Source organism: Garra rufa, chromosome 11 (genome assembly GCF_049309525.1).
Source record: "Garra rufa chromosome 11, GarRuf1.0, whole genome shotgun sequence".
In the NCBI taxonomy this organism is placed as follows: Eukaryota; Metazoa; Chordata; class Actinopteri; order Cypriniformes; family Cyprinidae; genus Garra; species Garra rufa.
In genome coordinates, this window is record NC_133371.1 from 30,039,381 (window position 1) to 30,052,618 (window position 13,238).

A 13,238-nucleotide genomic window follows, 5' to 3' on the forward strand; every position below is an offset into this window, starting at 1 on the left:
TGAAAAAATATCTTTCAGGTGGTCAAATAGCAAATAGCAAATAGTGGAGCTCTGCAGCCACCTACTGGTAAAAGCTATTGGTAGTTGTTTTTTTTTTACTTTTAAAACTGGATTTTCCAAAAGATGGGCAAAAATCTTACACTAAACCATGTGAAATTATCCATGTTATCCCCATGAATTAAAGTTAGAAATGTGGGTCTTTTATAAAGTGAATTTTACATAAAAAAGCAGTTTTTGTATAAAAACCCATTTAAAAAATATTTATTTATTAATTTATATATATTTAAAAAATATCACTAACCCACTGAAAACTGCACAAATGTAGAGTAAAAACTTTAATAAACGGAAAAATATACAGTACAGACCAAAAGTTTGAACACACCTTCTCAATCATTTGAATGAGAAGGTGTGTCCAAACTTTTGGTCTGTACAGTAAATGAGCTAGTTCATTATTTAGTTAAATAATCCATGTACATACTTGTCAAATATTTCTTTTTCAGTTGCAATATCCAGGTGAGTAAATGGTGCATCAAGCAGGTAAACGTCAGCATCTCTGTAAATAGCCCTGTGAAGAAAAAAATACATTTAATAACATATACAAATAAATGTAACTAATTTATATACAAATGAAGTTTATTATAAAGTAAACATGTAGTTTATTCAATGAAGTTTGGAGGAATATTTTAATATGGCAAACTCTGCACACTATAATAAGACGTACTAACATATATAAACTTTGCTAAAAAAGTTAATTATGTCACAGCAGAGTTCCCATAGGGAAGCCTTGTTACAAAAAAACAAACAATAAAAACCTGTCAAACTCCCATTTTATTTATGTCTGTGAGATTGTATTAAATTGTCAGATTTAACATTGAGTTTATAGGCATGTAAATCCAAAAGAGATCCAAGAACAAACTTCCTGATATGATGTAACAATGTGTTTTGACAGTCACGCATGTATGATTTACTTTCTTCCCTAAATTTCTGTGGGAAAGAGCTGCCATGGGGCAAATGAAGACTCCAGTGTGGCTTAAAATACAGGTGCTGGTGTACATCTGAGGAGTTGAGAGATGCTTTAGTGCAGGTGAGGAAATGTGTGACATACCTGGCTAGAGCCACACGTGCCTTCTGACCCCCACTCAGGTTTAAACCCCCCTCAGCCATAGGCGTCTTATCCTTCTCAGGAAGAGCAGCCAGATCCTATTAATAAAACAGACAATATCATCACACAGAGCAAAGGAAAGTAAGACATTTTGAGACATTCAGGGAAAGCCAACCACCACATGCTATTTTACAAGACTCACGTATGCAGACACAAGACAAAACATACAATTTCTGCAGGAATAGTTGGTAAACTGCGTGTTTGGCATTTAAAAAACTTTTCGACATAAATGACTGAAAACACTCATGCTTTAAAAAACTTAAACCACAATAAAAATGGTTTGTTGGTCTTTATGTTAGTCTGGTTTAAGTTTTCTTTCTTAACAAGGACCACATAACACATGAGATTAATAACTCTCAGGTAGTACTTACCTTGTCATCAACTCTGTTTGTCCATTGTGGGAGCATTAAAAATAATAATTAAACGCAGTGATACAGTGTGAAAGATTTTAAAACCCTACACAAACAAATCAGTCTTCAAGATGGAAATGCCAGGGTTTACTGCCTAGACACAACACGAATAAGAACCGAAATGCTAGTATATCAGTGGCACAAAGGCAATACACGGATAACACAAGCCCACTAAACTTGGGCGTTTCCACTTTACATTTTAAAGACTCCACAAATCCATTTATTAGATCCCACTAGTCTTGCTGTTTGCATTGAGAGCTTGTTTCAAACGCGTGACTCAGAAGATTTAAGTATGTATGCTGGGAAAGCGCAAGTGTCTGCATCTTGATCTATAAGCATACACTGAATAAAGACTCATCATGTACAAAAAATAACACTTTGTAGTTTCTTGCTAGTTAGCACACAAACGGCTAACTTCTCACACTATGTTGTTATGGCCTAGCCTACCATTGTAATGACAATAGCCACCTCACATCACTCTGTAAGATCTTCTGTTGTTACAGTCTCAATGTTTCGTAACAAACAGTCATAAATTGTGCTTGTAATCACCATTTACTGTGAAAACATGCTTTGTTTGAGAGGAAACATGTTCACTTTTCTCCCTATGGGAAACATGGGAACTGACACACACTGTAAATGATAAGAAACACACTATGTTAATTAATTACGATTAAATATCTAAGAAAATAATCTCTTTTTCACCTCCCCTGAGCCCATTGAGTTTTAACAGAACCCTAAAGCGCACAGTCAGTTTGGTGGGGGGTAATTGAGAATGAATGGGGGAAAGTTAGTCCACCACAATATGATTGGATATGTCTGGTTATGCTCGGCTGCGATTGTTTTATGTGATAAATCCCACCCCTTGTGTTTGTGCGTGCTCGCAAATCAGTCTGAATGAACAATATAATGGCGTTAATGGGAAGAATAATTAGAAAAAGAAAGTAAACAACTCACACACTTAAATATTACCACTTTGCTAGGTCAAAATAAAACTTAAAATGGCATAAAAAACACACATTTTTTGTGAGTAATCAGCTTAGTGAAATTTAAAGTAAATCTCTGTGTCTGTGACCAATATTTACCAAGCTTTGATGATACAAAAAATGCAAAAGTAGTTAAAAATGAACTAATAAAAAGTACAGCTGAACATATTCTTGATGATTTTCATACTTGGCTTTAATAAACAGAATATTGATTATATTGTTGGTGCAAAATTATTGAAATAAAAAGTGAAAAAAACTTTTATAAAATAATCTGTAAAAATGCATTTTAAAAATATGTTTTGTGTGACTTATTTTAAGAATATTTTATATATTTTTAAATAAAGTTACATTTTTCTTGCCTAATTAGCCATTTTTTCTTGTTTTCAGTCTAAACTTCTATCAGTTCTGTCAGATTTATGCTTAGAACAAGAAAAAAAACTATATTTGCCAATTTTGTGGGTGGAAAAAAATTCACTATTCACTCTATGTGACCCTGGACAACAAAACCAGTCATAAGGGTCAATTTTTTTAATTGAGATCATAAATCATAATCACAATCATAAACAATCAATATTAAATAAATAAGCTTTCCGTTGATGTGTGGTTTGTTATTACAATATTTGGATGAGATACAACTATTTAAAAATCTGGAATGACAAAAGATAAATCTAAATACTGAGAAAATTGCCTTTAAAGTTGTTCAAGTTCTTACCAACACATATTACTAATCAAAAATGAAGTGTTGATATACAGTACAGACCAAAAGTTTGGACACACCTTCTCATTCAGGTGTGTCCAAACTTTTGGTCTGTACTGTAGATATGAATTCAACTGAAAAAACTTGTGAAAAAATATCTTTCAGGTGGTCAAATAGCAAATAGCAAATAGTGGAGCTCTGCAGCCACCTACTGGTAAAAGTTATTTGTAGTTGTTTTTTTTGACTTTTAAAAAAAATCTTACACTAAACCATGTGAAATTATCCGTGTTATCCCCATGAATTAAATTTAGAAATGTGGGTCTTTTATAAAGTGAATTTTGCATAAAAAAGCAGTTTTTGTATAAAAACCCATTTAAAAATATTTATTTATTGATTTATATATATTTAAAAAATATCACTAACCCACTGCAAACTGCACAAATGTAGAGTAAAAACTTTAATAAACAGAAAAATATACAGTACAGACCAAAAGTTTGAACACACCTTCTCAATCATTTGAATGAGAAGGTGTGTCCAAACTTTTGGTCTGTACTGTATTTACGGTAGGAGATTTATCTTCATGGAACATGGTCTTTAATTAACATCCTAATTATTTTTGGCATAAAAAAAGCACAAAGCTACTTAAGACTCACACATATTCTCTGAAAATGTGAAATCTTTATTTTTGTTACTAGAATCTAAGTTTTTACAGTGTTTGCAAAGCCTTGCAATATGATTTTCCCTACACAAATCTCATTCACTAGCACGAATAAATCTCACACGTCAGCTTAATGCCTGGATATGAATGAGTTCTCAGCAGATCTCCTGGCCGTCTTTTCATGTAAGACTCAATTAAACAAGGGGCCTGTCACTCAACTCTTTGGCTGCTGATAGCTGCACGCGATTGGCTGATTTGGTATCAAGAGATTGAGGGTGAGGGGAGAAAACCATGAGTGGAGTAATATGACACAGTTCTACGTCTAACAAAGGTTCTCAGTTCAATTGCCAGGTGAGCATTCCATGTAGAAAGAGAGAGAGAAACAGAGAGAGGGAGGGAGAGAGAAAGGGAAGACAGAAACAGAAACAAACCTAGAGCCAAAAACATGAGAGAAGACAGAGGAGGACTAGTTAGGTTGAGAAAAGAGACGTGTGAGGTCAAGCAATATACTGTAGACAGAGGGACTGAAATACAACTGAGAAATTGTAGATGGGAGTAGAACTAAGGAAATGAGAGAGACAAAGAGTGGACAGAAGAGTATTAATTTGTCAGTACCTCCTCGAGCTGGCATGCTTTGACCACGCTCTTGTAGCGATACTCATCATAGGCCAGACCGAAAAGGATGTTGTCTCGGATGGTGCCATGCATGATCCAGGCTGTTTGGGAGGAGTAGGAGATTCGACCGCTGTGTCGGATCTTCCCAGAGGAGGGAACCAGCTCCCCGAGGATGGTCATCAACAATGAACTCTATAAATACAGACATTATGTCTGAACAATGACAACTGTACAGTTTCCTTTAAGCAAATGTTTGCTTTCTCTTATATGGCTAGCTTTACTTATCCTATTATATCTTAGCTTATTCTTCAGCTTATTTAAGACTTCACACTGTAGTATACTTGGCCTTTTATTTATTCACTATAATTGTTATAATTGTAAATTTTTGGTTGGAATTGTTCATTCTGACTGAAAAGAAGTCGAAAAATTCTTTTTTTTTTTTTTTAATTTAAAATAAATTATACATTAAACAATAATAATAAATATATTAAATATATAATTAATTGTATTCATGTACATAATACATATATTATTTAACATTTCTGTACAACTTGCATTGATATATATTCATGACAGATTTTAAAATAATGGCAAGCACTTCTACCTTCCCAGATCCCATAGAACCAGTAACAGCCAACATCTCTCCTTTCTTTAGGTTCAAACTAATGTCCTTCAGTACGGGAGTCACATATAGGTTGGTAAAGAAGAGGCCCGCATCTCCATTGTGATGGCCATTAGCTTTGTTCTCCTGTTTTATCCTTTCCAAAAGTTCAACAGGACCCTGGAAAAAACACAAATAGTAGGTATTTACACTGTGCTACACATGCACACTGAATGCATTAAAAATATTGAATATTGTTTTTTGCTTTTTAAATGCTGAAAAGTAATACAATTTAGAATATCGCCTAATGTGCTTTAAAGGGATAGTTCACCCAAAAATGAAAATTCTGTCAATAATTACTCACCCTCATGTCGTTCCAAACCCATAAGACCTTTGTTCTTCGGAACACAAATTAAGATGAAATACAAGAGCTTTCTGACCCTGTATAGACAGCAATGCAACTGACATGTTTAAGGCCCAGAAAAGTAGTAAAGACATTGATAAAATAGTCCATGTGACATCAGTAATTCAAATTTAATTTTATGAAACTATGAGCGTGTCGATAAAACTGATACTGAAGATATGAAATTGTTGAATAAAGCCAATATTTCATAGATTCATAGCATTATGACTGAACCACTGGTGTCACATGGACTATTTTAAAGATGTCCTTACTACCTTTCTGGGTCTTGAACGTGGTAGTTGTGTTGCTGTCTATGCAGGGTCAGAAAGCTCTCGGATTTCATCAAAAATATCTTAATTTGTCTTCTGAAGATGAGCAAAGGTCTTACGGTTTGGAACAACATGAGGGTGAGAAATAATGATAGAAATTTAATTTTTGGGTGAACTGTCCCTTTAAGTACATGACAGTCTCACTGAAACGAAACCAAACATGTTCCCATAGGGCAGGGAAGATGAGACCTTTACAAGAATAGAAGAAGGACCTGACTTACTTAGGGTTAATCGTTGACCTAAGTTAGGCTTCATGGGTCATTAGCCTTGAAACAACTGAACTGAACATGCAATTCATATTCAAATTGACTGAGAAACAATCTACAGAGAGCATTGCAATTAGTTCTCTAAACATGCTTCTAATTCAAAAAGAAACGAAAAGAAAATAATCAATCTTTTTTCAAAAGAAAGGTAAGGATCTGATGATACAGAATAGAAATCCAGGAGAGTGTTCTTAAATGTTCTTAAAGGGATATCTCACACAAAAAAGAATGTTCTGTCATTAATTACTCATCCTCCATCCATCCATTCCAAACCCGTAAGACTTCGTTCATCTTCGAAACACAAATTAAGTTATTTGTGATGAAATCCAAGGGCTTTCTGACCCTGCACAGACAGCAACACAACTCATATGTTCAAGGCCCAGAAAGGCAGTAAAGACATCATTAAATTAGCCCATGTGTCACATTAGTGGGTCCACCTTAATTTTATAAAGCTACGAGAATTTTTTTGTGCGCAAAGAAAAAAAAATGGCTTCATTCAACAATTTCTTCTCTTCCATGTCTAAGACTAATGCACGGAAGAAAAGAAAGAGGTAACTAAAGTCGATATTTTTGTTTTCGTAAACAGTATTCTCATAGCTTTTTAACATTACAGTTGAAGCACTGATGTCACATGGACTATTTTATTAAAGTCCTTACTACCTTTCTGGCCCTGTCTATGCAGGGTCAGAAAGCTATCGGATTTCATCAAAAATACCTTAATTTGTGTTCCGAAAAAAAAAAGGTCTGACGGGTTTGGAACAACATGAGGGTGAGTAATTAATGACAGAATTTTCACTTTTGGGTGAACTATCCCTAATCCAAAAGACTATGAATGCAAAGCATAACTATACCTCATCCCAAGAAGCAGTCACATCCTTAAGTTCCAGCTCAGTGATGCTGAGATCATATTCCATCAACTTGTATTCTTCCTTACTAAGAAATTCCTTGAGAAAACAAGTGAGTAAAAGCTTTAGGTAGAGCTCTGAATATAGAGAAGACCACAGTAACAGCAACACTCTCTCAGAGTTCAGTACAGTTTACAGCATTACGCAATAAAATGCTGATGCCATGACTCTGGACCACAAAACCAGTCATAAGGATACATTTTTAAAACTGAGATGTATACATCATCTGAAAGCTAAATAAATAAGCTTTCCATTGATGTATGGTATTGTTAGGATAGGACAATATTTGGCTGAGATACAAAAATGTAAAAATCTCAAATCTGAGGGTGCCAAAAAATGAAATATTGAGAAAATCACCTTTAAAGTTGTCCAAATAAAGTTCTTAGCAATGTATATTACTAATCAAAAATTACGTTTTGACATAGTTACGGTAGGAAATTTACAAAAATATCTTCATGGAACATCTTTACTTAATATCCCAATGATTTTTGGCATAAAATAAAAATGTATCATTTTGACTCACACAATGTATTGTTGGCTATTGCTGCAAATATACCTATGCTACTTACGACTGGTTTTTGTGGTCCAGGATCATATTATAGCAGATATCATTTAGCATTAGAATTAATATTACTAATATGGCATTATTACAAAAATGCACAAATTATTTAGTTAGTAAATCTTCCTCTTAATGTAAACAAAGCAAAATCTGTACTGTATGTAGTTTACACTAAGAGTCAACCACAAAAGTTTACCAAATTATTATATTTTAAAATTACATTTTATATATTTTTTCAAATTGTGCAATTATTCTAATCATCTGACACCCCTAATATTTTTTAAGTCGTAATTCATGGTGTAGCACACAGGGACCATGAGAACGTGCTGCACTTGTGCTAGTGTTAGAGTGTGTAGACTCACTTCAATCTTCCAGATAAGCCGCATGGTGTCATACCACATCTGGATGGAGCCGGGCAGTTGTCGAGTGACTGTCATACGCAGCACCATACAGTAGGAGAGAGTGGTGAATATGCGACGCAGGTTTATACCACGGCTGAGGGCGTGAGGCACGGCTGCGGCCACAATCACAAAGATGGCTGAGAAAAAGTATGCAGAGCTGTAGAAGTAGCGCAGAGAGCCAATCTTCCTGGTCAGCTTCACTTCATCCCTACAAACAGTTTACAAGAAGAAAGAATGACAAACATGCAGAGTCACTCAAAGTTCAATTCTTGCACAACCTTTGCTCAACCTGTATATGCTCCCACTGAGCCAAAAAATGAGTATACTATTTTGTATAACTGTCATGGACTATTGTAACAATGTCCTTACTACCTTTCTGGGCCATAACAGATTTAACCAAAAATATCTTAATTTGTGTTCAAAGATGAACAAATGTATTACAGGTTTGGAACGACATGAGGGTGAGTAATTAATTACAGAATTTTCATTTTTGGGTTAACTTTCCCTTTCAGATTATTGTTATTTGTATTCCTTTAGCATATTTTGTGATTATTTCATAATTATTTTAAACCCTTTTTATGTAAAATACTTTGTTGTATATGTGCCATATAAATAAACTTGCTTTGCCTTACATTAAAGGAGAATGTCAGATGGGTAGGTAGGATATTTGGAGGCTGTGTCATGAGATATCAAATAGCTAAAAAAACAGTGACACATTGATTCTCCGAGACTGAGCTGATAATAAAAACACAAAGGCATACCGTGTGCTGCCATAAATGTAATACTACAGAGAAACAGTGGGAGACTGTGGCTTCAAGTTTCTCTGATCCAAAATCTCTTATGAAAGAACTTAAAACATTAGGAGAGAAATGCAATTAACTTAAAATAGCAACTGTAACTGTTATTATTGACTTTAAAGGATAAGTTCACTTTCTGATAATTTAATCACACCCATGTCATCCAATATGTTCATGTCTGTCTTTCTTCAGTCAAAAATAAATTAGGGTTTCTGAGGAAAACATTCCAGGATTTTTCATTTTCTTAAAAAAAAAAAAAAGTATATACTTTAACCACAAATACTCATCGTGCACTAGCTCTACGATGCCACACATGGTTTGTTCTTCAACAGTGTACTCTGGTTAAAAAAGGTAGGGTAGGGCGAAAAACATCATTGACGTTGTTTTTTGTAAAGAGCGTTTGACTTTCTTTGCACGTTCACGTTAGTACCTCAATCTACATCACGCTTGACCTTTTCAACCTGACTATGTAATCCATGAAGTCAAACTAGTGCAAGACGTACATTTGTGGTTAAAAAATGTGTACAGTCAAGCCCGAAATTATTCATACCCCTGGCAGATTCTGACTTAAAGTTACTGCAAGTTTTTTTTGACCAGAAATGACACAGGCTTCTCCCAAAGATAATAAGATGATGTACAAGAGGCATCATTGTGGAAAAAATATTTCTCAGCTTTTATTTACATTTGAGCAAAAAGTGGCATGTCCAAAATTATTCATAACCTTTGCAAACTGTCACAGTCTATGGGAAAATCCAAAGTTCTATACCATTCCAAATAGTCCAAACCAAGGCCATCCTGATAAATCTGGGCTCTGCTGGTGGCAACATCTCAAGGCAGACAGTCCAACGGACACTGCACACTGCTGGGTTCCACGGGCGGCCTGCTTGGCCTTTGCAAATGCTCTTCTGGACAAAGAAGACGACTTCTGGTCTTCTGTTTTATGGTCAGATGAAACAAAAATTGAATTGTTTGGCCACTATGATGTAGCCTTCATTTGGCGTAAAAAAAGAGAAGTCTTCAACCCTAAGAACACCATCCCCACTGTCAAACATGGTGGTGGGTTTAGCCAGTGGACCAGGGAACCTAATCACAGTAAACGGCACCATGAAAAAGGAGCAATACATCAAAATTCTCAACAACAACATCAGGCAGTCTGCAGAGAAACTTGGCCTTGGGCACCAGTGGATATTTCAACACGACAATGACCCAAAACACAGAGCAAAGTGGTGAAGAAATGGTTAGCAGACAAAACATTAACGTTTTGCAGTGGCCCAGCAGGAGTCCTGACTTAAATCCAATTGAGAATCTGTGGAGGGAGCTAAAGATCAGGGTGATGGCAAGGACACACTTCAACCTGAAAGAGTTGGAGTTCATCGCTAAATATGAATGGGCAAAAATACCAGTGGAGACATAAATAAAAGATGAGTAATATTTTTTTTCACAATGATGCCTCTTGTACATTATTTTATTATCTTTTGGGAGAAGCCTGTGTCGTTTCCGGTCAAAAAAACTTGCTGGTTGAATAAAAGTAACTTTAAGTCAGAATTTCCCAGGGGTATGAATAATTTTGGGCTTGACTGTATATATATATATATATATATATATATATTTTTTTTTTTTTTTTTTTTTTTTTTTAGAAAATGACCAATTGTTTCGCTAGACAAGACCCTTATTCTTCAGCTAGGATTGTGTAGAGCTCTTTAAAGCTGCAATTTTGGGTCCCACTGAAGTCCACTATATTGAGAAAAATCCTGGAATGTTTTCCTCAAAAACCTTACATTTTTTTCCACTGAAGAAAGAAAGACATGAACATCTTGGATGACATTTGGGTGAGTAAATTATCTGATTTTTTTATTCTAGAAGTGAACTAATTCTTTAATTAAATGACCCATTTAGTGATTTAATAAGTGAGTTCCTACAAAACTGTTTGGAACTTACTGTCTAATGTTCCTGATGAGGGTCTCCATAATCTCCTCCCAGCCATAGGCCTTTACTGAATGAAGGTTCTCCATGATCTCTGAGGTCAGAGCCAACCGTCTGTTAGTCAGTAGCACCTTTTGTGCTCTAAAGGAAAACAGAAGGAGAAAGAAAATTGGAATGAAGTGACTGTTCTGACAGAAATTCACATCCTGTACATAAGAAACTTTAATGTGGGTGTTTAATACATCTGACTAATGACTACAATGGTGTCTCATGAGTGAAGGCACTGAACACAGACAATATACATACTGAATCAAACCTGATTGTGAGTTTATATGTGTGGTAATCTGTCTCAGCAGCAGTTCTGACCAACATTGTTTACATTTCTCAAAGGCACAAGGCTAACCAGCCTCCTGATTACAGATGCAGCAGCGAACTACCTGTCCAAACTCTTCAAAGCCTTTAACCAGCATGAATCACAGCTGGAATGTGTGTTTCTGTGGGAGCGTATTTGGAGAGACATCTCTCAAACAAATCTGTGCCAGTTTGAATCTGTCAATGGGAATGTCTTTGGGCAAGATTTGCTTTTTGGTAATTTTGAGACTTACTTGTAAGGACCCATTTTATGTGAGAGAAAGGCCTGTAGGACACCTAGTAAAGAGATAGCGGCAAGTGCACAGAAGCTGTTGACATCAATGAGTTCCCAGATAAGTCCTGTACACAGGATGCACTGCAATGGCGATATCCATACAAAATGGGCCATACCCAGGCTCTGCACAAAAAAAGATGAAAGGCAACATGGATTGCATTAAACTTTAGTAATTAATTAAAAATAAAACGCTTTAAAAGTTTGAAATGTATTTATGTCAAAGGCTGTCGCCTAGAAGCTTCTGTGCATTTGCAGTGGTACAAAACATAACAAAACCATCTCACACATTCCAAGGAAAGGACAGTCGAAGAACCCACATTAAACGCAGGTGCTAATTGCTTCAGACCACTTACAGAGTGTATCAATATTCAGCACATTGGCTCTACCTTCTTAGGACGTTCCAGAGTTCAGCTACGCTCCCCGCTGAAGCATTATGCTAAATTTAATGCTCAGTCAACATGCTAGCAGCAGTTTATTCATTTCTAATGGTCAGCCTCCTCTGCGTTAGACTCAAGCTCTCACTTTTCTTTACAAGTTGGCCATAGACACACTACTGTTTAAAAGTTTGTTATTTTTTGAAAGTTATAAATACAGTATAGACTTTTATATTCTTATAAAAGATTTCTTCTATATTCTTATAAAAGATGCTGTTCTTTTGCACAGTGTTGTGTTTTATGGTTAAAAAAATACAATTCTGTCATTAATTACTCACCATCATGTCGTTCCAAACCAATAAGACCTTTGTTCATCTTCAGAACACAAATTAAGATATTTGTGATGAAAACCAAAAACTGTCTGACCATGCATAGTCAGTAACGCAGCAACCACATTCGAAGCTCAGAAAAATAGTAAGAACTACATATTATTTTGTTGCATAAAGTCTTTTTTTCTCTGTGCACAAAAGTATTCTCACAGCTTCATAAATTTAAGGTTGAAGCACTGTTGACACATGGACATGGATTTTAACAATGTCCTTACTACCGTTCTGGGCCTTAAACAAGTTGTCTATGCAGGGTAAGCTCTTAATTTGTTGTTCCGAAGATGAAGAACATGTGGGTGAATAATTAATGGCAGATTTTTTGGGCAGAATTAACCCTTTAAAGACAAAAACAGAGTATCACAGGTGACTTACCATCCAACAAACATAAGGGAAAACATATGAGATTTGTTCTTCTCATACTTGCCTGATCAAACTTGCCCAGGTTGGCTGACATCAGACTGACCAGTTGTCCTGTGCTTATCTTGTCCAAAACCCGACTAGAAAGTTTTAAGGTCTAAGGGTCAAGATTAGGAGAAATTAAAACACTGTTATTTGAATATACTGTTATTTTATTGTATATTTTATGCAAAATTGTAGCCATCATTTGAGGAAAGATACTAGTATCAGAGTAAGATGACACAAACCTTTTTATAGATTATGCTAAAGAGTGCGATTCTGATCTGCATGCCCAGGTGGTGCAGCCCAAACATGGCAGGCTGGAGCAGGAGAAAGCGGACAGTGAACAGCAAGCCGAGACCAAAGGCAAGAAAGTAACCATTGGCTCGTTCTGGTTCATGTACTGGGTCAAATGATGCAATTATCCGCCCTAAAAGCTGTGGCTGCACTGTTTTTGAGGCCTCCTGAAAAACAGTAAAAGAAGTGACATCTTCATATTCAAATTTACAAACTCAAACAGAAATATAAAATGATGTCAAAGGTATATTCATAGAAAATCTAATAAGATGTTCTTCTCTGAGAAAGTCACACTGCACTGCTACCTGCAGTACACAGCTAGGAATCACACAACTTCATACCAGTGAGCTAACAATATCCACCCATGTGCAAACAAATCAGCACACTTTATACGTTTGGACTCTCTTGTACTGTACTAAACTGTTGCATTTAG

At 35.6% G+C, this 13,238-nt stretch overlaps 1 protein-coding gene across 1 annotated transcript in view; it reads right to left on the reverse strand.

Moving 5' to 3' along the window:
- cftr (CF transmembrane conductance regulator) overlaps nucleotides 1–13,238 on the reverse strand; it is a 35,010-nt gene that overhangs the window by 19,636 nt on the left and 2,136 nt on the right. The window contains exons 4-13 of the mRNA XM_073851011.1: nucleotides 12,757–12,972; nucleotides 12,537–12,626; nucleotides 11,312–11,475; nucleotides 10,722–10,847; nucleotides 7,948–8,194; nucleotides 6,973–7,065; nucleotides 5,130–5,306; nucleotides 4,526–4,717; nucleotides 1,106–1,200; nucleotides 479–565 (exon numbers count right to left, since the gene is read on the reverse strand). Of these exons, the coding sequence (XP_073707112.1) occupies nucleotides 479–565; nucleotides 1,106–1,200; nucleotides 4,526–4,717; nucleotides 5,130–5,306; nucleotides 6,973–7,065; nucleotides 7,948–8,194; nucleotides 10,722–10,847; nucleotides 11,312–11,475; nucleotides 12,537–12,626; nucleotides 12,757–12,972 (1,487 nt within the window). The remainder of the gene's footprint in view (nucleotides 1–478; nucleotides 566–1,105; nucleotides 1,201–4,525; nucleotides 4,718–5,129; nucleotides 5,307–6,972; nucleotides 7,066–7,947; nucleotides 8,195–10,721; nucleotides 10,848–11,311; nucleotides 11,476–12,536; nucleotides 12,627–12,756; nucleotides 12,973–13,238) is intronic.